The following is a 24,008-nucleotide window of genomic DNA, read 5'->3' on the forward strand; positions in this document are numbered from 1 at the left end:
ATCAGAATGTTGGCGTCTATTCACATTCTAATTATTACAAAAAAAATACATTGTTAATATATTTTTAACAATAACTAGGCCTATAACTGGACAAATGTCTAGGAATGTAACAAATAAAATAAATAAATAAGAAATACATGTTTTACTTCAATTAAAGACCCCTTTTCTGTGGCTATAAATGTTAGGCTATTTTTTTTTGTGATAATTTTTGTAGGCTGCAAAAGGCAAGTTAACCTCGGTTTTTGATTAGAGGGACGACCCTTAAAAAATAATTCCAGGAATAATTCATATTTTGGCTTTAGTTTCGGAAAACAAATCATTGCCACTATTCTAACTAAAAGTTACTACAATTATTACTATAAATTTAGGAAAAACTCCGAATGCCTTGCAATTATGTAAAAAATTAAAATCCAATTCGGCTTTGTTCAAACGAAGAGTAATCTTCAAATCACGGTATTCAATTATATATTCAGAATAATAATTAGCTACACTTAGTCCAGATTTTAGAGTTACTATAGTTGGTCAAACTTATTGTCAAACAAATCAATCTATCTATTTAATATTCAGCATGACTAACTAAAAGTTACTACAATTATTCCTATATTGGGACATGATATTATTACATGCAGATTTTAAGCACAAATCATCTTTAAACCGTTTATTTTTTAACAATATTGCAGTATTTTACTGTACTGTATTAATAATTATATTTGTTCTCGGAATTGAGTGGATTGCGGGTTTTTACAACCAATGAGAATTCGCCACATTTACCAAGCATTAAGGAGGGCGCTATTTCCAGGTAAATTTTCCGCTGTAGTTTTGTAGTAAAAAAGACACGTTGACTTGATGTGATTGATTGAATAAGCCGGTTTCATTTGGCAACTGTTGTGTTAAACATCGAAGAGAGAGGTAAAACTGATTGATGTTTTATTTCATTTAAGTTTACTATATTTTTCTAAGCAGACAGGTTCTCAGTGAGATATCCATAACTTAGCCTAGTTAGTTTACCATAATTAATTTAGGCCAGGCAGGGGTGCTGTAACGGAACACCGGCCAACGAAACCCGCTGTAACGGCTTGCTTGCGGTCATAAGGTATATGACATAAGCCCTAGGTTTAGCCTAGGCATAGCCTAGGTTTAGATTTTCTTGTCGGTGGTACACCACCAGTCTGTCAGCGTAGACCATAGACATTACAATAATGTAGGCCAGTCTTAAGACAAGCAAAAATCGAAAAACCAAAATCGATAGGTAATTTTAAAGTCGGTCAAATTGTTGTCGTTTTCAGTAACTCATATAGAGAAAAAAGGAGATCAGGCCTAGGCTAAATGATTTTCGTTTGGTGCAAGATCTGACTTCCTTAAAACTGACTAGGCCTAGGCCTGTGTATAGCAATTTTTCAGGTTTAATTTAAAAACACTTTTTAATAATGGGCATTTCAAAAACAAAAATTATTCAAAAACATGAATCAACACATTTAAAACGTGTTTTAGTACCAAACTTTGACAGGCCATAAATCTTAAACCACTTGGGATTCGATCATTTTTTTTTGGCATGTGTTCATTATATACATAGATCAACCTATTTAAAAAAATTTCGGCAATTCCCGAGAGTTGACTTGTACCATTTCCAAAAAAATATGTTTTCATTTGACACAGAATGGCTCTTTTATTAATTTTTTTTTTTTCAGATCATTCAACAATAACATTTTTCAAAATTTTAGGTGTGAATTAGGGTGAATTTGAGCAACATGGGGAGGCTACACATTGCTGTTCTAGCAACGGTGTTTGTTGTGTTAAGTTTAACTCAACAAAGTAAAAGCTTAGCAGTTATGTCAATTGATCTTGGAAGTGAGTGGATGAAAATTGCAATTGTAAAGGTAAGAGGTTTAGTTACTGTTCTATATTTTATATTTCTAATTTTTTTTTTTTTAACTTCAATGCACCGAGTATTTATGTGTGTGTGTTTCAAAAGTGTTTACAATCATTTGAATTGAACTGATAACCTTTATCCAGTGGCAAAAAAGCTTGTGTCCCCCACCCCCAAAACCTTGAAAATGTCCGAACCAAAAAATTTTGCTCCACTAGTTAAAAATCACCTTATTTTGAGACTTACTGTAGCTCCCCCTACTTAATCATCGATCCCCACTCCAGATACAGGCATCAAGCAGCCCCCCCCCTTCTTTTTCAAACCCCTAAGTGCGCCACTATCTTTATTGTCAATGTTGTAGTTTCTGAAGCATTACCAACAACATGAAATAGAAGAAATATTTTTCTTAAATACTTTTTGCGCAGTTGGTAACTTGTTGATATACTGATATCAAGGAATCCAAACCTTTGTTTATGTTAATTGATGATAAAAGGATATTAAATTTTATCTCAATAGTAACAACTCTCTTGTGTTTCAGCCTGGGGTACCAATGGATATAGTTCTGAATAAGTAAGTAAAAAATATTAAAATTTATTTTTTAAAAAACAGTGAAAGTAAAATTATGTTCATAAATATCTATTCTTTCTTGTTTTAATATAATGAATTTGTTAAATTTGATCATCTATTAGTGAATTAGACATTCTTTTTAGTTTTCCAAGTATTAAACTTAATTTAGGGGTCCCACAAGTCTCCCAGAAGTCGCATGAGTCTCCCGGAAATTCTCCCACACCCCCGCTAGCAAGCAAGAATTATCCTAGAAAAAATCTATCTTCTGCAAATTCATAATACTGTAGTTGCTTGTTTCAATATTATCAATTATATCATGGAAGTAAGAAACCAGATCTCACGTCTTCCAAATTTGGTCCCAGTTAAGGCGAGACATTTTTCATTCCTTGTTTCACAGACTCATTTTTTTAAGGATCATCAGACTAGGGCAGAAAAAAAATATAAATAAAGTTTTGTTTTCTTATAGAAAATAAAAGTAAAATTTTATTGGTAAATGTAGACTTAGGATGGTTAAATGCTTTAAATTTATATAGTTAGTAAGAAATATACATATCTTATCTTCGGAGATTTCAAGGCAGCCGAGTGCGTAATAAAAATAAAGACGGCATGTACGCTAATTTCTCAAAGGGGGCGGGTACGTTAATTAGGCGAAAATAAAATTTTATATTTATTCAAAATCATTATTATTTGCGAGCGGCTGGTTTTGCTAATCAAGTTGTATAAAAGAAGTCTCGCCTAATGCAATTTATAATTTTTTATTCTACCAGAGAGTCGAGAAGAAAAACGCCAGTCGTAGTATCGATGAAAGATGATGAACGTCTGTTTGGTGATGCTGCTTTGGGAGTGGTAAGTTTCAACATTTCTTTTTTTATTTCGTATAATGGTACTCAGCCCCCCTGATATAAGGACAAATTTTAAGTGAGTCGATTGGCTGAGCGTTTAAGGCAAGCCGCTGTAAACCTGCACTCGCGTGCACTTTAAGGAACTGAGTCCATCATTAGTAACTAATAGGAGGACACCCAGTGAGCTAATCCTTACAGCCCCTGTGGTGGACACATTGCTACTAGTTTTCCTGGTAGGTCAAAACACTATACACTCTCTTAGGGGTGTAGGAAGTTTCTAAGAAAGATGCCCATGCATTGAGTGCCATGAGTGTTCGGTTTATATGGCGGAAACCGGCAGTATACAAATATCCACTATTATTTTAGTTATTGCATTCTTCTTTACTTAATGTCTGTCAGTATCCAGTGACTTCTGGAGTAGTATAGGCTAGGACACTGAGTTGACTAAGTGTTTTGTCTATTTCAACCCAATAAAACATGAAGTCCGATTTTTCCCAATGCGTTACTGGTTATCTTTGTTATTTCCAATAACCATATGGTAGCATAAACTAATGATAGAATACGTAAGACATCCAGCCAACGATAGGCCTACGATATACAAGATACGCCATCTAATCAGTGTAACGATTGAACTGCAATATAGTAACAATAGATAATAAATAATGGTAATTATTAAAACTTAACAATTAATGTGACTTAAGCATTGGTCTTCATATCCTATATTGGCATGCAAGGTCTGTATTAAGAATACATGCTAAATCAGTCATGTAGACATCCATAATATATTAAGTTCTTTTGTATTCTATAATTGAAACTACTCAAGGTGTGCTCAGCTAGGGGTTGATGAAACAGATGAATCTTAAGATCGAACTGAGAGATCCTTTTGTATCATTCTCGACGCGCGCATGTATATAAGCCATACGCATGTTTGCCATAGCAACAAGAATGCGAAATAATACAAGATGCAAAACGGCCATAACTCTAACTATAAGTAAATTTTGTTTGTTGATAATTTAAGTAATGCTGGCTTACTGCAGTCTTATTAAGACTCTTAAAATGCTTATTTAGTATATGACGAGAATATTAGAGAATTGAAAGGCCTGGTCTATCTGTTTTATTCAAGTGATTTATATTTATAAACAGCTTACTTTTTTAAAATTCATTTTATGCAAATAATATATTTTTTGTAATGCCAAAGCTCTGTCCACACTCTGGTATTTTATGTGATAAATTTGTGTGATGTTCCCAAATGGGCAGGATGAAGTCATATTGCACCCACATTACACATCACATTGTCACATAAAAATGTTATAATGTGGACATGGCCTTATGGCAGTTGAATTGACATCTTATGTGTTTTAAGCTCTGTCTACACTATCATATTTTATGTGACAAATTTGTGTGATGTTCCCATATGGGCATGATGAAGTCATATTGCACCCACATTACACATCACATTGTCACATAAAAATTTTTTAATGTGGACAAGGCCTTATGGCAGTTGAATTGACATCTTATGTGTTTTAAGCTCTGTCTACACTATCATATTTTATGTGACAAATTTGTGTGATGTTCCCATATGGGCATGATGAAGTCATATTGCACCAACATTACACATCACATTGTCACATAAAAATGTTATAATGTAGACAAGGCCTTATGGCAGTTGAATTGACATCTTATGTGTTTTAAGCTCTGTCTATCATTATCACTATCATTTTTATGTGACAAATTTGTGTGACGTGCACATATGTTCATGATGATGTCATATTACACCGACATATAGACGCATCACATTGATACTGTAGATAATGTGGACAAGGTGTCATGACAGTTTAATCTTGGCATCTTAATACTGTATGTTTGATAAAGACAGCATTTTAAAAGTCTTGTATACTAACCATCTGATTTTATTTCTTTTTTAGAGTGTGCGATATCCCAAGCATGCCTACTTTTATTTACAAGATCTCCTTGGCAAATCATTCAATAACTCAATTGTCAAACAGTATAAGCAAAGATTCCCTTTTTATAATATAATAGAAGACAGTGAAACAGGTTTGTACAACTTCTTTCTTGGTATTAGAGAGGTTTTGCACGTGAACGAATACATGTACGCACACGTTTAGTTATCTGTATTGGTTTTGTAGCCATGTTGTGCTTTTTGCAATGGCAGTGAAATTTAAGCATAGAACCTTAGGCCTAGCCTAAGCTTTCCGTTTTTTTCTTTCATCGTCCTTCTCTCATCATCCTTCGCAAAATCAGATTTTGGTATGGGTAAAGTTTTGGTATGTATAGTTTTGGAAATTGGAAGTGGTAGCCAAATAATACGTCAAAAATGATGACGTATATGTCACACTAACTGTATACGTTCGCATGCGAAACTCCCTATTTATTTTTCTCATTCAAAGTCATCTGAGTGTCAAGAAGTTCTCTGTTGGATGAGAATTTAATAAGAAGTTTATACTGATTTTCATTGTGTATTTTTAAGCTCTAGCCATATTGTTATTGTTAGCAATTATTGTTATTGCTAGCAATATATGTTATTGTTAATTACTACTTTGTTGTTATCCTTCTTTAGGAAAACCATTGTTTCAGCATGATGAAGAGCATGCCTATTCCCCAGAGGAACTCATGAGTATGATCCTAAGCAAGGCAAGAGATTTTGCTGAATCATATGCTGGTAATAATCGCCTTTTTATTGTTATGTTTGGATTGGATTTATTCGGTGTAAATACCAAGGATAACCCGCGAAAGTCTGAAGAAGACTTATTTCCAGTGGGATCCTTCTAGTGGTAGTTGGGCAGCTGCTAGTTTATATAAAGGATATTTTTCTTGGGTTAATGGTTTGAAAACTTATTTATTGATCTGTTTTTAATAACTTTGTTGATGATATTATGCTTGCGGTATAACACACAGATTGGAGATATGTACCGTATATCTATTAGCTATTTAGTTGTCAAAATATATTTATGTGGTGTATGCCAAGTATTTATCATTGTTACATTGCCATGCAAACCTTCAACAAGGACTTAATAAATCAATTTAGTTACTTTATATTCATTTATTAAGAGTTTCTCCATATTTTCATATAGGTAGATTAGCAAAACAATTATAAGACATTCATTCAAATAATATATATTTCTGTTCATTTCAGAGCATCCAATCAAAGATGTCGTAATAACAGTACCCGCTTACTTCAACCAGGCTGAGAGGCGAGCTCTAATGTATGCAGCTAAGCTATCGGGTCTTAATGTGTTGCAGCTAATAAACGACAACGCTGCAGGTAAAAGTCCTATATAAAAATCTCATCTGTCCAGACTATCAAATTACATGCCTAAATATGGTCATGATGACATCACATCTTGAGTCATGACCATATATAGGCACATCATGACTATATATGGGCATACAACAGTTTTTTTGTCAAAGAAAATTTGATAGCATGGTCAGAGCCTTATACTGTATTGTTCATCTTCCCTATTCTTACCATTCATCTATTATGTTAGTATAAAGTCAGTGAGTGTAGTTATTACACCAGTTGTAAAAATGGATTTCTAATTCTATGTTATTGTAATTGTATCCGTACATACATTAAACATCCAATTACATTTAAGAATTTGTTTAAGACCGGTGTTACAATAGCCACTGCCTATTTTATTTTTACGAAAGCATAAAGCAAAGCAGTAAAACCATGAGCATCCAATCGAGAGATACTGTAGGGATTCAAGTCTGAGGCTGTCAGATTTAGTTTGTCTTTAAGATGGGCGATTCCTTTATTTTACGTCCTGTGCCCAAATACTGAACTATACGTAGTGGGTGATTCCATTATTTTCTTTTATGCTCGAAGGTAAAATATCTGATTTCCGTGACCCTGTCTTTTGAACTTTTCCAAACATTTTATTATCTCTTTCTTAGATTATTATGTAGCATCCCACTAAATTTTTTGATGAATCATTCCTTTATTTTTGCGTAATCTTGCTAACAAAAAGACACAGAGACAGCGGTGAATACATAACTTCCTTTGCGGAGGTAATAATTAATTTTAAAATATTTAAGCAAATTAGTTTAAATTGATGAAATAAGTTTTGTTCATACTGTTATAAAATATTTTATTTTAAATTCCCAGTTGCTTTAAATTACGGCGTCTTTCGTCGACAAGAGTTTGACAAATCCATTCAACATATAATATTTTATGACATGGGAGCTACAAGCACTACGGCCACCATTGTAGGATACAAGTTAGCAAAAACCAAAGACCATGGAGTTTCAGAAACCAACCCTCATTTATTTGTCAAAGGTGTTGGGTAAGTCAGCATATCTGTTTTTAATGTTTTCTTTGATATTTCAACAAAATACTACCTAAGTTATTTAGCTCATTAAATTGTTTGTTTCATGAATACTTACATCTGATAAATGCATATTTATGCAGTGCGACAGCAGCACACGACTGCGACAAAAATATTCTGTCATGCAATGCGGTCCATTAACACAGCACGCGTCGACAGCTGTGACGCAATCAACCTTCATGGATTTTGCTGCAATAGTCAGTGCACTCAGAAGAATGTCAGTGATTCATAAGAATATATTTTGTCGTGCAACAGTTTTTCGAAATAGAAAATTCTTCTATGCTAAGCAACACAACGTTCTGTGGAGTAGTCACATTGCGTTCCATGTGGATCACCATATTGCTTCTATTATTTCTGCTGTTGTCGCATGCTTTGAGGTCTTTGGCGGCATAGAAATTGAAGATAGTGTAGGCCTACAAAGTTTTTTTTTTTTTAACTAAAAGCTTTCCAATTTAATTTAATAATCTTATTTTAGATTTGATCGAGGTCTTGGTGGCCTGGAAATTGAATTGAGGCTACGCGATCACCTTGTAAAGCTTTTTACAGAGAAAGTAAAGACAAAGGGTGATGTGCGAGACAGCCCACGTGCCATGGCAAAGCTTTTGAAGGAAGCTAAACGTTTGAAGAAAGTATTGAGTGCAAATGTAGATCATTTATCTCAGGTATGTTATTTTTAATGTCAAAGGTAAAAGTGTATGACCCACAAGAGAAGCTTATCAAAATTCATTTTTTTATAACCCAGTCTTTGATTGTATAACTCTTATGCAAAGTTTGAGTCCAAAGTCCAAAAAAAAATGTAAATTAAATTGTGTTACTCAAGACTGTCAACCCATAATTGTGAAAATCTGAGGTTTTTTGGGTTTTAATTACTACTATAGCAAACATCACCAACAGTTAAACAAGTCTAACTAATGAATATATTTGTAACAACTACATTGATTCAACAAACTTAGGCCTAGACTTGCATTTCATTAAAGGATAAAAGTTGCTATGAAAAGTAAATAAGTATACAATATCAACAGTGATCAATTAAATTGAGTTGGAATTAAAATTTTTTGTTGCAATTTCAGATTGAGGGAGTCCTGGAAGACAAGGACTTCCGATCGATGGTAACCCGAGCAGAATTGGAAGAGATGTGCGCTGATTTGTGGGAACGTGTTGATGACCCCATCAACATGGCTCTCAAGTCCGCTGAAATGGGCATGGTGAGAATTAAGGATTTTATGCAGAAATAACAACCAGAATTAAAATTGTGATGGAAAGATTTGTAAGCAATTAATAATTTTACGAAAAACTCATCAATATTTTTTATGTGTATTTTCAGAATGAGATTAGTCAAGTGATTCTCGTTGGTGGAGGAACTAGAGTGCCCAAGGTACAGGAAGCCCTGCTCAAGGCAACTGGAATGTAAGTTTTACATATTAAAGTTATTTATTTAAAAATAAGTTTTAAAAAAGTGTAATAAGTGTAATTATATCCCATCTTGACTAGAAACCAACCAGTTAAGGTACTAAAAGAAATATGCAAAAAAGCAGAAAAACAACCATATTAAGTACTACAGTTTCTATATCCCTAAATTGGTTGGTAATCAATTAAAGATTTTACCAAAAAGTCTGTTTATTGAAGTTGAAGGATATTTTATTTAACTTGCATTTCATTGGGAGTTGAGGCCTGTCCAGACTACTGTATGGTCTTGATGACATCACAACATGACCATATATAGGCACTTCATGACTGTATATGGGCATACAACAGTTTTTTCTCAAATAAAATCTGGAAAGAATTTATGTCTTTTAGTTGATACTTGTAAATGAGGAATCCAATGTATGATGATATATTTTTAATAATCCTGTGGTTTTAATGATTTTGATTGTTATGGTTTTATTATGGATGCTCAATTGATGTGATGTGTGCCGCTGTTAAAAAAGCGTTTTTCCAAATAAATATTATTTATTATTATCTTCCATTTTTGTTTTTAGTGAAATGGGTTTTGAAATGATGTACTACTGGATATTTATTTGAATTATATTTAATGTTTGAAGCTGTGACAAATTTGTGTGATTTTTTCATATCTGGGTGTGATATGAGATTGTCATATTCAGTGGGAAATTGACACACAAATTTCAAATCAAGGCCTATTTACACAGGAAGACAATGGCATGCAGCAGTAGCAGAAAAATAAAGTCTATAAGACGTTCACTCGCACTGAACGTGACGCGACGCGATATAATAACACACACAGCATAGAATAATTTCCTATTTCCAAAAACTGTCGCACAACAAAAAATATTCTGACCAGTCACTGAGTCCGGTCATCCATCATCAAGCATGTGGACTGCATCCTACATCTTTGTTGTTGTCGCATGCTGTGTAAATGGATTGCCCTGCGTGAGAGAATATTGTCACTGTCGCGTGCTATTGACAAGTTTTTTTTTTTTAATTTAAATCTTCCGACACTGAACAAAAAACAAAGAAGTTGGTAGGGGCTGCCGAGGATGGGCAAAAGTATAAAACTGGCATCCGAAGATGTGCCCATCCAAAACCTCCACCAACCCAAAATGTAGAAACAATTTCAAAGAACAATAAGGAAATACAAGCAAAAAAAGACTGACCAATAAAATATTTCATAATGTAAAACACAAAAATCAACAATCATCAAAATATAAAACATAAGAACATCGACGCACCCCGAGAAACAACACCCATGCATGTATTTGTATTCGTATTCGCGACGGGAATGACACTAAGCCGAGTTAAAACTCTCCAATAAATGACTTTTCAGTCTCTTAGTGAAACTCAAAAAAGACTTGTTTATGAGACTATTTCTTGTCTCAAACCCCAGTTCTGATAATACTTTGGGATAACGAATAACTGCACTATACTTAAAGGCATCCGTACGGCGCTTGCATGTTTAAACGTAAGCACATCCCAGCTGTGTGTAGATGGATCTTTCTTGATAGTGTGGAATGAGCTTCAGAAAGTTAAATTGCCAAATTGTATTTTACGTAGGTCTGAACTTGGAAAGAACATCAACGCGGATGAGGCGGCGGCAATGGGTGCCGTCTACCAAGCTGCTCATCTTAGCAAAGGCTTCAAAGTTAAGAAGTTCATTGTCAAAGATGCCAATCTCTATCCTATTGTGGTAAGACATATTCACAGATAATAAATAATAAGCAATTATTATAATGTTTTTAGGGGAATATTCAAGAAGAGTGACATGAAGAAGCTATTGTTGCCTTTAAAAAGCTGACTAAATGTATGTAGAGCCAAAAGGCAAATTTTGTAGTGAATAATATCTGCTATGATTTTCCTTGCTTTAAATCATAACTGTCTATTTATCTGGCTTAAGAAAATATATAAATATAATTGCGATGAAAGAATGAAATTTAAGTATCAGCTTGGACTTTCTGGATATTCTTTTATTTTTATCACTCAGTAACAAATATAATGTCATTGTTATGGATAATAAATACAGAAGTAATCATTATACAGTAACTCATAAAGGCTTTATTTAATGTGGTTCATATTTGCTTAAGAAATAGCAACAACATTTTCTTTTTAATAAAGTAAATGTCATTTGATTCCAATAAATGTTGTGTCTACTTATGACAAAGATTCAACCAATATAAAACTAAAAGTAATGGGAATAAGAATGAGACTATTTATGTTGCAAACATGATCAACATTGCTTCTTTCATTCAAGGTTGACTTTACCAGACTACAAACAGATGATGATGGTGTGACGAATAACAAGAAAGTAAAGAGAACACTTTTTCAGCGCAATAACCCTTACCCCCAGAAGAAGGTCATGACCTTTAATCGTATGACGGATGACTTTGCATTCCATGTTAACTACGCTGAACTTGAGACTATTTTACCAAATGGCTATATGAGGTGAGTTAGTTGTATTACAGTTTTGCTGATTATTGTGATAGTGATAATGATAGGTACCAAAGTTCCCGATGGGAACAATTAATAAAATGTATACTTCCATTCTATAATTGGTAATATTTACTATATTTTGATTTAAACGGAGCAGTTGCAGTAGTATATTTATGGGGTCACAGGTTCATTCCCCCCCCCCAAAAAAAAAGAATAATAATGTTTGTGTTCCCCCAATTGAAAATGTTTGAAGCAAAAATTTTGCACTCCAGTAGTTAAATATCATCTTATTTCACACCTCACTTGATCATGGAGTCCCGCACTTCATCTTCACACCCCTCCATCATCCTCCCCCCCCCATTTCAAGACTCCTACAGTGTAGGTATGCCCTTGAGCAGTTGTTATAACCAAGTCATGTGATCGAGTTTGCATTTTCTTGTGTTAGCTTGTGCATACATTTACTAATTCTTTTTTTTTTTCATGATTTTAGCGTATTCGGGTCTGCGAATCTGAGCAAGGTTGACTTGGGCGGTGTGGCTGAAAAGCTGGAAAAAAATTCCGGTAGTGAATCTAAGGGTATAAAAGCTCATTTCCATATGGATGAGAGCGGAATTCTGAACCTTGTTTCAGTAAGTATTTAGACCAAACATTCTTGTATTGAAGTACCCTTAGAATACCAGACCATTGCTTGCATATAGATTTAACTCTCAAACGATTTGAATGTAATTTTTTTTTTTTTTTTTTTTTTTTTTTTTTTTTTTTTTTTTTTTTCATTTTTCTACATTTTTTGAGGGCCCCTGGTTAAATTGCTCCTTGAATATGCCTTTGTGTAATTATTTATTTTGTTCTATATCAAGGTGGAGTCTGTGTTTGAGAAGATGGTTGACAAACCCGAAAACGAGACAGGACAGTCTACCTTTGCAAGTAAGATTTTACACCATAAATTAGACTAGAGACAGTTGTTAATGTTAGCCTTAGAATAGTGAAATTGTTTAAATGTCATTTTCTGGCCTAGCCCTAACTCTAGGATCTTGTGCCAACCATTGCTCTCCCCATGCATTTTGGTTTGATCAAATGGTAACCACAGTGTTCAGAACAGGGCTAGGAATACACATTTGTCTAACAGGCACACATGTTGTTCTACGAAAGCACATGTTCGCGTATGTTGTGTTTGCGGGACCTTTTGCAACAACATCAAAGAGATGGGGCTTAAGGTGTCAAATTTACTATGTAAACATTAAAAAGTAACTTTTTGAAACATTATACAAATAAACAGTATACTTTGGGCTTGTGTCAGTGGCCTGTGGGCTCTTGAAGAAGGGGGCAGGGATGAATGAAGCCCAAGGCTCATAGCCCCCAAAATAAATCTGGAGGGCCTCTTTTACCATTCCCCTCACCAGCCCCTGACCAGCACTGTTCTATTATAACATACTTGACATACATTGCAGTCCAGTAGAAGCCACAAAACTCGCAAATTAAAACAATTTAATTCCGGGTTTGTAACTAACAAATGTTGTATATTTGGGCTCACATGATAAAACATTGTTCATACTAGGCCTATATTAATTCCTGATCCAAAAGCGTTCCATATCCGGGGCTCCACTATACAAACTGAAATTAAAATAGACCGCATAATCAAGAGCTACTAGAATTCATGAAGAAATCAAATTAAGTAATATATAACAGGTATATATAAGTGGTCAACAGTTCAAGAGGTAATATATTTTTGGGGTGTTTTTTTTTTCCGTTTTCAGAACTTGGTAGTAAAATCATGGACTTCTTTGGTGGCTCCAAAACTGAAGAGGATGATGGCAAAGTAGAAGATAAGCCGGAAGAGACGGAAGAGGCAGCGGAGGAGGAAAAGCAAACTGATACAAATGAAGAGACGAAGGAAGAGGAGACAAAAGAAGCAGATGAAACAAATGAAAAAGCAGACGAGGAGGATGGTGAAGAGGTAAGCAGTCATGTAAAGACATGTAGCAAACGTATATATTAAAAATATGGTTGTGTTTTTTTTTATTGGTTTTATTTAAATATTTGTTGTTATCAATACTATAACTATTGATATCCTTTGTCATCTTTGTAGTTGTTTTTTATACTTATTTGCCCATTTGGCATCACTGCCTGGGAGACACAAAAGCTGGAAACCCACTGTCACCAGAAGCTCTTGGGGTGATGGAAACTGTTATTATTAATGAATGAATTTCAAGTAATTGAGGACAAAATATAAAAATTTGTTGTGTTTCACAGCACAGTGACATTAGAAATATGGGTCAGTCAGTCAGAAAAATTTAATTTTTTTTTCTAAATAGAAATAATTTGAGGTTTTGCTGTGCATTTTGTTTGGTGAAATTATAAAATTATCAAATTTAGAAAGTAATGCTTGAAAAATTGCCATTTCAGACAGACAATTAAGTGGTTAAAAAATATATTCCTCTAGATTGAGGAATACACATATTACTTTTTTTGCCTTATTATTATCAATAATTATTATTTAATACTATTTATTTTTATTGTTGATGTTTTAAATTGATTATTAATTTATTTAACAATATGTTATTGTACAAATAGTCTGAGCTAATTGAGACCCTCAAATATAACATATTATTATTCTTTTTCAATTCAATTCAATTCAAAAATGCATTTATTGACCAAATGATAAACAACAGAGATTAAACAAAAACGACAAATCAAATCATTTGAAACAAAGGTATAGAAAGTAATTTGGCCGAGAGACTGCATAAAAACCTCAATTGACTTGTCTCTGATAATTCCTCTTTAACAAAATACTAAGAGCAGCAAAATAAAAAAAATGTTTGTTTAATGTATGTTTTCATTATAGTTATTGATAAGCAGGAATATAATTTACTGATCAAACACTTGCTAAGTTAACATAGCTGTCTCTTATACACATCTAGATGTGTATAAGAGACAGCTATTACTGTGCTTTCATATTTGAGAGTCAATGTTGGTAAGAGGGGCATGCTTTTGCATATTATGTTTAAGGAGGGGTACGTGTACAAGACAGCTCTTGGGGTGGCGGGCACAATTAACTGAGAAAACATTATGATCTTAAATTTTGGCTTTAGCAAGAAGAAGCGAATGAAGCTCAAAATGATGAGGAAGATGAAAAAGTAAAAGATGAAGCACAAGAAGAGGTGGTGGATGATGACAATGATGATGATAGTGATGATGATGATGATGCCAAAGAAGAAGAGACGGAAGAGGTAGAAAAGGAGGAAGAAAAACAAGAGGAACCAACAGAAGATGAAACAAAACCAGAGGCAACAGATGATGCAGAGAAAACTGATTCAACAGATGACTCTAATGTGAGTTAACATGTTGGGGTAAATCAAGTAGAATAGATAGTGACTGGAAATGGCTGTGTAGTCAATAATATCAGTCAATATATTACTTATATTCTGGTTTAATTCAAACAAATTTTTCATAGCAGCAAAAATAGAATAAAATCTAAGAAACCAGAGAAAATTACCAAACTTTTTTACAAACATTTATAAACTACAATTAATAAAAAGGGGCAATCATTACTGTAAACATTAAAAATTATGATAAAAATATCCAATTATAAAAATCCTATATTATTATATGTAATAATGAACATATTTCATTTTAATTTATATTTACTTACTATTATTATAATAAAAAAAATTATACAATTACAATACTAAAATTGATTGAAATTCCTAAATTATTAACAAAATTTAGTAACAAATTAAATTAACGGCTCAATATTTATATATACAATTTGGAAATTACAAAAAACCAATTTGTAAATAGTACTATCCACTGTTGTTACAAATAAAAACAATGAAACAAGCAAATAAAGGTAGGCCATAACAAAGGGAATTTGATCACTTTAATATTGCCACACTTACAAATAAACTTGAGGTTAAACAACAATTTTCAAAAAGGCAAATTTAAAGTTAACTAGGGCTCTAAACAAAAATTAATTAGGGGGTGGCGAAATTGGTAAAATTATCTGAGAATGCTTTTCTCAAAACCCCAACCATATGTTATAATGAAAGTACCAACAATGTTACAGTAAATTGTGAGTGGTCACATTTTACGGTCTGTACGTAGTCCAGTTTTTGTTAACCCTGTTAATTGTACAATTGTTTGGTGTTGCATGCTCTGACTCACAAACACCAGTTAACCCCACCAGATATTATGTGTTTTTATGAGCACGGTTGGTTTTGGTAGTGCAGGAACGTTTGTAATTGTATCATTGTGTAAAGCTCTGTCCTGCATATCAAATTTTGTTTGACAAAAGACTGTTGTATGCCCATATATAGTCATGATGTGCCTATATATGGTCATGACGCGATGTCATCATGACCATATTTACGCATGTAACATGGTTTTGTTTTTTTTTTTGTTTAATATAATTTGATAGTCTGACCAGGACTTAATGCATGATCAGTAATCAGTACTTTGCATCACATTTGTTAATGGTTGTGTAGGAAGCTTGTGTTGGATTTTTAATTGAATATTTATATATATTTTGTTGTTATAATCTTCAATTTATCAATTAATTGATTGATGCATAAGGTGCATTAAACAGTTCCTTCTATGCTCTGATAAAGAAATACAAGCTAATGAAGCAGACTCCAGCAAACCAAGAAAGAAGTGGGCACGACTTGAAAAATGTTCTCAGGTTGTATCTTAGAGTTTTTCTCATTTAGCAAAATGGTTCTGCAAAAGGTACTTACGGTTGAGGAGAATATATTAATAGCATTTTGTTGATAAACAAAATGTGAGAGGTAAACAAGTTAAATGAGAGTGAGGGTAGTTTATTTACCCTGACTTTCTAGGGTACTTCATTTACAGGATAAAAAAGAGGATGAAGAGAAAAGTAAGGAATCGACTGATGGTGGCAAGGAACCAGAAAAAGAGGACAAGACGGATTCAAAGGATGAAAAGTCAGAGACAGACACAAAGGAGAAAGAAAAGGTGAAAGAGGTGAAGCCTCAGCTAAAAACAATTAAAGAAAATTTGACAGTTACCTTAGAAGTCCTGGATGCACCAAAATCATCCGAAGATACGCATAAGGCGTCTGTTAAAAAGTAAGTGTTTCCTATTTTAGACTCATTCCAAATCGAAGATCCCGGAAAATTCCTACGACTAAGAAGAACCACTTTGTTATACATTATTATTTTCTAATTTAGTAATAGTAAATTTAATTTATACAAAGAAAAAGAAATTGTAATTATTATTATTATTTATTACTTATTATATTAGGATTTATAATGCTCCATGAGGGGAGTATTCCTTGCTATGAGTGTAATCAGCACTACTAATTTCATTCCGAATCAATCACCTCCTACCAGGCCCCTATTTATACTCCTGGGTGAAGAGAGGCCAATGCAGATAAAGTGTCTTGCCCACGGACACAAGCTGTGTGAGGAGCATCGGTCTCGAACCGCCGTCCTTCCTATTGAAAGCATTATGTGCTGTACAATTAATTTTGTTTGGTTTTTTTCTTTTTCAAGACTAAAAGAATTGAAGAAAAAAGATGAAGAGAAGGCTAAAAGGGAACATGCGCAAAACAGCTTAGAATCATTTATTTATGGAATGCAAGATAAGTTATATCAGGACGATTACATTTCATGTTCCACTGAGGAGATGAGGGAGCAGATATCGGCCAGTCTCTCGGAAGCATCTGATTGGCTGTATGATCAGGAGTATGATGCACCAGCTAAGGTACGTACTAGCCAGTGGTGTAATGCCTATGGGCTCTCGGGGATGAGGTCAAGGGTCACCCAATCCTGATCCAGAGGGCCTTTACTAAAGCCTTGTCCAGACTATAAAATTTTATTTGACAAAAACATGTGACATGCCAAAATATGGTCATGATGAAGTCACATGTGGACATACAACAGTTTTTTGCCAAAGGAAATTTTTATAGTGTGGACATAGTGCTTGAGACCCAGTACTATTTGTGGGAATAACATAATTCCCACAAATTTTGAATGGTATTGACTATAATGCAGTTTTTTTAGCCTTAATATGCATAAATGTTTTAAGGTAGGGATAGGATTCTATCAAATACAGTCCCCTATCCCACTTTTGTGACACTTACATAGGCCCCCAATACTTTATTTCCTCTGTGCCCTGTTACTCATCAACGTGCCACTGTATGTAGTGCACAATACGCTAAAGAAGTGATAGATGTAAAATTAAGATTAATGGGTAAAATTCCATTGTTAAATTTAGATTGGTATGCAACTTGATGTTCAGGTAAATGTGCAATGAAACCGTTTTATAGAAGTGTTGATTTTGAATAATTTATCTGTTCACAGTTGTTTGAAGATAAGCTAAAGAATTTGACAAGAGCCACTAAAAAATTAGAATTTAGAGTCGAAGAGAAGAAAAGACGTCCAGAGGCAATTGCCGCATTGAAGGATGCACTCAACACTTCCGTATATTTCCTTCAAGCCGCAAAGAACTTAACAGGCGAAGATCAGTACTTCACAGAAACAGAAATTGGTCTACTAGAAAAAGTGTACAATGAAACTAAGGTAGGTCTAGTGTGTTGAAAATAATAATAGAAAGCTTTTGTTTGGCAACGTTGTAGAATGGAAGGACATCATGTTAATTGAACTTGGCATGTCTAAACGGTTGTCAGCCGAATCTATGTTGAGGCCAGAATGAGGAAATTGTTGCGGCAGTCTTTGAGTTTGTGACATCTCTGTGTTCACCTCGTAAAACATCGAATTTGATTTACAGTAGAATGTACGCTACAGTAGTCACGGATGAGTGAGTTCGTTCTATGTTCTCATTCTACATTCTCAATCGAAAGTTGCATAATAATGCAATTGAGGGGTTTTCAAACTCATTGGCAGACAACCCAAACAAACATCCAGGTAATTTTCCGTGACCCACTTTTTGGGACATTAAAAAAACATACTCAAATTGGTCATTAACCAGTAAACAAAATTAAGCTAAAATGTAGAAATGATAGCAGGATATAAAATTCAATTTTAATAAAATCTGAGAGTCTTGTTACACTCTAATTTATTTGGTGACCTGATTTTGGGTCACAACCCATAGTTTGATGCAAATGTATTAAAACAGGATATTTTCAATGTACTGTATATTGTGTATATTCAATGTATTATCTCTTTGGAGAAAGAACCTCCAACTCGCCAATTCTTTGATAAATTTTTGCGGTGTTTTGTTTAATTGAATGTAATTAACAGTAATAATAACATAACAGTCTGTGGTTGTACTAAGACTTAATAAAAAGATATTAAAAGAACGAAACAAGTAGAAGATTTATTTCTTTGCTGCTTATTATTTTAAGTTAATGTATCTTTCAATATTATGATTTTTTGTAGTTTTTTTTATGGTATAAACTGAAAAGCTCTATTTTAATGCCATTACTTATCTTTACTATATAATTACTCTGAATTTCATTACTGTTTGGTAAAGTTTAAAATGAAATATATTTGAAATACATTTTATGATTTTCAGGAATGGTTTTCAAATGCACTTAAAGAACAAAAAAAGACACCGCTTACAGAAAAGCCAGTATTACTTATTGAAGATGTTATACAAAAAATCAATGGACTTGATAGAGAGTTAAGGTACCTGTCTAATAAAGTTAAACGAACAGCAACCAAGAAGAAGAAGAAGAAGGAAAAGAAAACAAACACTACTAGAGATGGGGACGAAGCTACAAAGGAGACAACAGGTAATTTATAAACATTTAAAAGCTTATAGTTTTTGGGGATTTTTTTTTGAGAGGTTGCATCATGGCACCACTGAACATTGTTTCTGCCGTGGGTATGCGCACTATACAAATTGTTGTCGATTGATTTATTGATTGATTGATGGATTGAAAAATACTTTGTTTTCATGGGGTTTCGAGCCTAACGTTCTCAGGTAATACACTAGTGCTACCAACTGATCTATGAGAGCTAGGAAGGTATACTCTCATGGATTTTTTTCTAAAAACCACATTTCAGATATTCTGAATTCTTGTTCTGGTTAGGTACTCCTCAACGCCTCTAAAAAGGGACATAGTGAGAAAGAGTTGTAATTGTTGACTAAGTTATTGGCTTTTTGAGATTGTTGGTTGATCCTACACTGATGTGCATTTAAAATAAATTGTAATATTGATTCATTTTTCTTCAGATCAGGTTGGGTATCTGGCTATCAAGAAATCAACAAAGAGCAAATAATGCTTTTCTTGACAATAATATCAAAATTAATAATTATATGAAGATAATATGAGAAAATAATTACATTTTACATGCCTTTCTTTGCCAGTTATTTCTGACGTTAATTGTGGGTGGTTTTATTTTATTTTTTTCAACCCTAACATTACCTTTTCCTATACTTTCACACTGATCGCATTGTAAATTCTCCATAGCTATACATTTATAAATTACATTACCGCCTGTAATTTATCGAAATAAGTGTAATCTGAATCTAAACAAACCTTGAGGAATGTGTCTATTAGTGGCTGAAGGCGCAGTCGCTTAAAAATGTTTTTTTATTTAACAAAATACTTATCACTTGTTTATAGAGGATAAAGCTAATGAAGAAACTGTAGAGGAAAAGAAAGAAGGGAATGAAAAAGCTGGTGAAAATGTGGAGCCTGAAGGAGGGGACAATCCAAAGGAAACTGCAGAAGAAACTCCAACACCTGACAGTGAGGGCGCTGTTGAAGATGAACAGCCAGAAATCTTAGAACTTGAAGCACCAGCAGTAGAAGGTAAACACAAAATTTCATTAGTATCTTTGTAGTTGATAATTTTGATGGTATTATTAGTGATTAATGTTTGAATATTTGGGCCAAAATATTTGTTGTTGTGCAGTGCAGTGATATTGAAAATAATTTATATTGTCACCAGGGTTTTGTGTAGTGTGTAATAGATGATTCTGGGTGTCTGGCAGTTAAGGCAGGGTGCTCAACCCTAGCCTTGCTGACAGTGCAAGTTTGACACCCTCTTTACTTGCGGTTATGTTGGTAACCATAAATAACTGGAGGCCAAGTGTACTTAACTGGTTCTTGTCTTTTTTAAAGCACTTAGTCCACTAATGCTGCTGTCTTTAAGCAGATGACATAGCACCTCTCTAGGGCTCCTTTAGAATTACTGACCTTCCCCCACAAAATTCCGCAGAATGGTGCTCCAAGTTATGGGTTAATTCCTACCTTTACATACCTTTAATAATGCAGTGCACCCTTATTCCTCCCCTTATTTCTCTCATTTTAGATTACCATAAGTGACCGTCTTTTTAGAAGGTTAACTTCATGTTAAAAATGATAGACTCATCTTTTAACACAGTCAAAGCTAAAATTCTAATTTGACACTGAAGCCCTAGGTCCTAGAGGTGGGGCTCAAATTGCAGTGCGACCTGTAATATTGTACCAGATACATGTTTCGCAATTTCCAACATCATCATCGTCTTAATATTCATAATCATCATTTCTGTGTAGTGGTTGGCACAGCGGTTGCGTTTTGGCCTCACACGGTCGTGTATTCAACTCTTTCGCTGTGCATTTAGTTTGCGTTCTTGGACAAGGCACTTTACTTAACATTTCTCACCATACACCCTTCGAAAGAAACCAGCCTCCCTACCACACAATGCCGATGATGCGCTAACAGCTCATTCCCCTACGTTCAGTAATGAGTTTAGGACTACCTTTACCTTACCTATCACCATTGCTATCATCATGAGTCACCATCTACTATAATCATTATTTATCTCCTCACTGCCAGTGCCACAACAAATATCAATCATGATAATAATGATTTGCATGCAAACCTTGCTACATCTACTAGATTACCAAAATTTTTTTTTCCTCTATGCAGGTGAAGAGGATACATCCAAGAAGCCATTAGATAATTCAGAGCAGCCGCCGACAGAAGCACCAACAGAAGATGACACTACTAAAATGAAAAATGATGAATTATGATGTAAATTGTGTGTTTAGAACGATCGTCTCATACTGTATTTGTACGTTTTTGTATAAGGCTGGGCACTCACTGGGTCATACGACGGTCGTATGACCGTCGGCTGACAAATCCAGCTCCGCCCCCTGTGAGTACTAGATGATGCGACAGCGTCTGCTAATTGTCAGTGGCAGCCTGAAAGGATCATGATTAAAAACTATCCATTACGCGTTCGTCATTGCGTTCGTTACATTCTCCTTAGGATCATCGCTGCCGTCAGACGCAGTGAGTGCCCGGCTTAAGTGTTGTTCCGCAGCGTCGGTGCTTTGCCGTACAAGCGTGCGACCCCATTTTGATCATTCTGCGGGGTGTACCAATCATCTTGGTACATTCCTCAATATTTTTTTCTTTCTTGGGCTTTTTGACTTAATTTAAAGGAGTGAATCATCAAACAAATTGTGCTTATAATAATTCTGAAATAATACAATATATATATATATGTGATGTGTTCTTACAAAACCTGGACGATTGCGCAAAAATAGGTTTTAAACTTAAGTATACAGCACAAGTAGCACATACCATACATGAATTGCACATACAGTGAACATAAACAAAATTGTAACTTGTGTTTTTCAAATGTGGATAACTTTACAGTACAGTAAAAATATCAAACTTGATAGTTCAGACCGAGTTTGTTTTTTTTTTAAATGTTAACTTGCTGTTTTTCGGGGGTTTTGTGGGAACATGTCACGTATTGTGGAATTTTTTTGAAGATACACAGCATTTTCAAACCTTATGACTAGTACACCTTTTCATGATGTAACGCATAATACTAGGATAGGACAGACAAAATTTAATTTTTGCAAGTGTTAACTTGTTTATGGACAGAAAATTTGGCCTGAAATATTTGTATTGAAGAGTATAAATTGATAGCGAACGTTGTGTTGTCCAGTGTCATCATCAGCTGGGGAAGGGGGTGTGCAAGTCTCCATTCGCACATGACTCGTCAGATGAATAATTGGGAATATTTTTCGCATGATGGGTTTGAAAATGTCTCAAAAATTAAAATGGCCTGAAATTTTCTGGTTTTTCTAGGTGCCTGCATCTCGGTCTCCCAGATTCCGCTGCTCTATTTCAGAAATTGAGTAAATCTTAGCATTACCACTGATAAATTCCTCTCCTATATGTGTCTACTATAAACTGTTAGTAATCAGTACTCATAGCAGTCCTTATTTACTATTTGAAGGGCGCACTCTATTAACTGGCAAGAAACTTTCCAATCATTCCAATAAATTGAAATCTTTTGTGCTGAAATGGAATCAAGTCACTCCTTTTCTATACCTTAAAAATACTAGCTACTAAGTTATAATTTATTGAACTTGCATTTTTTAACCTTAATTGGTGTATGAGAATATTAAAGTCTGCATTTTTTGTGTTTAAATAAAGAGTATTATTGTATTTAATGCAGCTGTTTGATACGGAGGTAAATTAATTTTAAAATATCTGCAATATATTAAGTTGAAATAAATTGTTTAAAGAATTCACAACAGTTTGTGTCATTGTTACAAAGAGGATTACAAGTGGTGTGTTGTATTTGGAACACGCTGTTTTACTTACAATGACTTACAGGATGGATTAAATACTAATGACATTTCAATCTCCTATGTCATATTATTATTATTATTTTACCATGGAGGTATAAATAAATTACTTATAGAGATGACCATTTTGCTATAAGAACCTAATATAGAATTGGATGCATTTGTTTAAAAATCTGTTTAGTAAAGTGTACACCAGACTGCAGCAGAATAAATATAAGAGAATACCAAGACTTTTATACAAGATTTTTATTTACCTCAAGACCCCATGTTTTCAATAGATTTTGAGGTTCTATAAAATACATACATATTCCTGAGTCAGGTTATGTGTTTTACCTGCTTGTTATCTTGTTAATAGGCCAATTTAATAAAAATAATGTGTCATCAGGCAATACGCTATAATAAATATATACTGTACTGCATTCATACCAATTTAATATATTTTCATTAACATGACATGAAACCAGCAGTGCTAAACCCAGAGTTTTCCTAAAGGGGTGTCTTGTGCTCCTGCCCTGGAACTCTGTCCATATTAGTTTAGTTTATTGTTCAAACCTTAAATTATTCTTTGTCCTTTTTAAATAAAAATGCAATTTAATAAAAATGATGTGTCATCAGGCAATACGCTATAATAAATATAGACTGAATTCATACCAATTTAATATATTGCACTACAATAAGAGTGGCGTTATTGTATTTTCATTAAAACAATTCCAGTGTAATTCCAGGCAGAAACAAAATGTTTCCAAAAAATTAATTTAGTAAATAAATATCCTAGGTAAACATAAACTCTTACTATTAAAGTTATATAGTGTCTTTAAAATATTAATATATTTCACATATACTGAACATTATGTATCCACAATTTCATTACAATGGTCTGTTGCTAGCCCTGCTTTTGATTTGGCAACATGAGCATGAAACAGGAGATGCTATGCTGACTAAAGCCTTAATATTGGTGCTTGATCAAGCTGCTCTTTGGC

The 24,008-nt window shown here is 33.9% G+C and overlaps 1 protein-coding gene across 2 annotated transcripts; it reads left to right on the forward strand.

Annotated features, from left to right (window-relative positions):
• The first annotated feature begins 780 nt into the window (after window positions 1-780).
• Window positions 781-22,974, forward strand: LOC117108376 (hypoxia up-regulated protein 1-like). Of its 2 annotated transcripts, none has more exons than XM_033250376.1 (23): window positions 781-909; window positions 1,689-1,877; window positions 2,406-2,437; window positions 3,202-3,280; window positions 5,202-5,331; window positions 5,855-5,956; window positions 6,431-6,559; window positions 7,403-7,580; window positions 8,098-8,284; window positions 8,693-8,827; window positions 8,947-9,029; window positions 10,632-10,764; window positions 11,326-11,516; window positions 11,995-12,133; window positions 12,362-12,428; window positions 13,259-13,458; window positions 14,594-14,833; window positions 16,353-16,588; window positions 17,015-17,225; window positions 17,825-18,043; window positions 18,999-19,218; window positions 20,056-20,244; window positions 21,347-22,974. In XM_033250376.1, exons 2-23 carry the CDS (start codon window positions 1,749-1,751, stop codon window positions 21,448-21,450), a joined length of 3,333 nt encoding a protein of 1,110 aa, XP_033106267.1. In that variant the 5' UTR covers window positions 781-909; window positions 1,689-1,748; the 3' UTR covers window positions 21,451-22,974. The 2 variants fall into 2 exon arrangements, with proteins under 2 accessions (XP_033106267.1, XP_033106268.1); XM_033250377.1 differs by having other exon boundaries at window positions 791-908; window positions 1,720-1,877.
• Window positions 22,975-24,008: the final 1,034 nt, after the last annotated feature.

The sequence above is a fragment of the Anneissia japonica genome, unplaced genomic scaffold (genome assembly GCF_011630105.1).
Source record: "Anneissia japonica isolate Jap-2015-1 unplaced genomic scaffold, ASM1163010v1 scaffold426_len1935630_cov189, whole genome shotgun sequence".
Classification (NCBI taxonomy): Eukaryota; Metazoa; Echinodermata; class Crinoidea; order Comatulida; family Comatulidae; genus Anneissia; species Anneissia japonica.

What these genes read in the sequence shown, in the direction of transcription:
- LOC117108376 (XM_033250376.1), top strand. Translation starts at nt 1,749, where the DNA reads ATGGGGAGGCTACACATTGCTGTTCTAGCAACGGTGTTTGTTGTGTTA. An exon ending in ATGGATATAGTTCTGAATAA is followed by an intron (nt 2,438 to 3,201) that starts GTAAGTAAAAAA and finishes TTATTCTACCAG; the next exon opens with AGAGTCGAGAAGAAAAACGC. An exon ending in AGTCCGCTGAAATGGGCATG is followed by an intron (nt 8,828 to 8,946) that starts GTGAGAATTAAG and finishes GTGTATTTTCAG; the next exon opens with AATGAGATTAGTCAAGTGAT.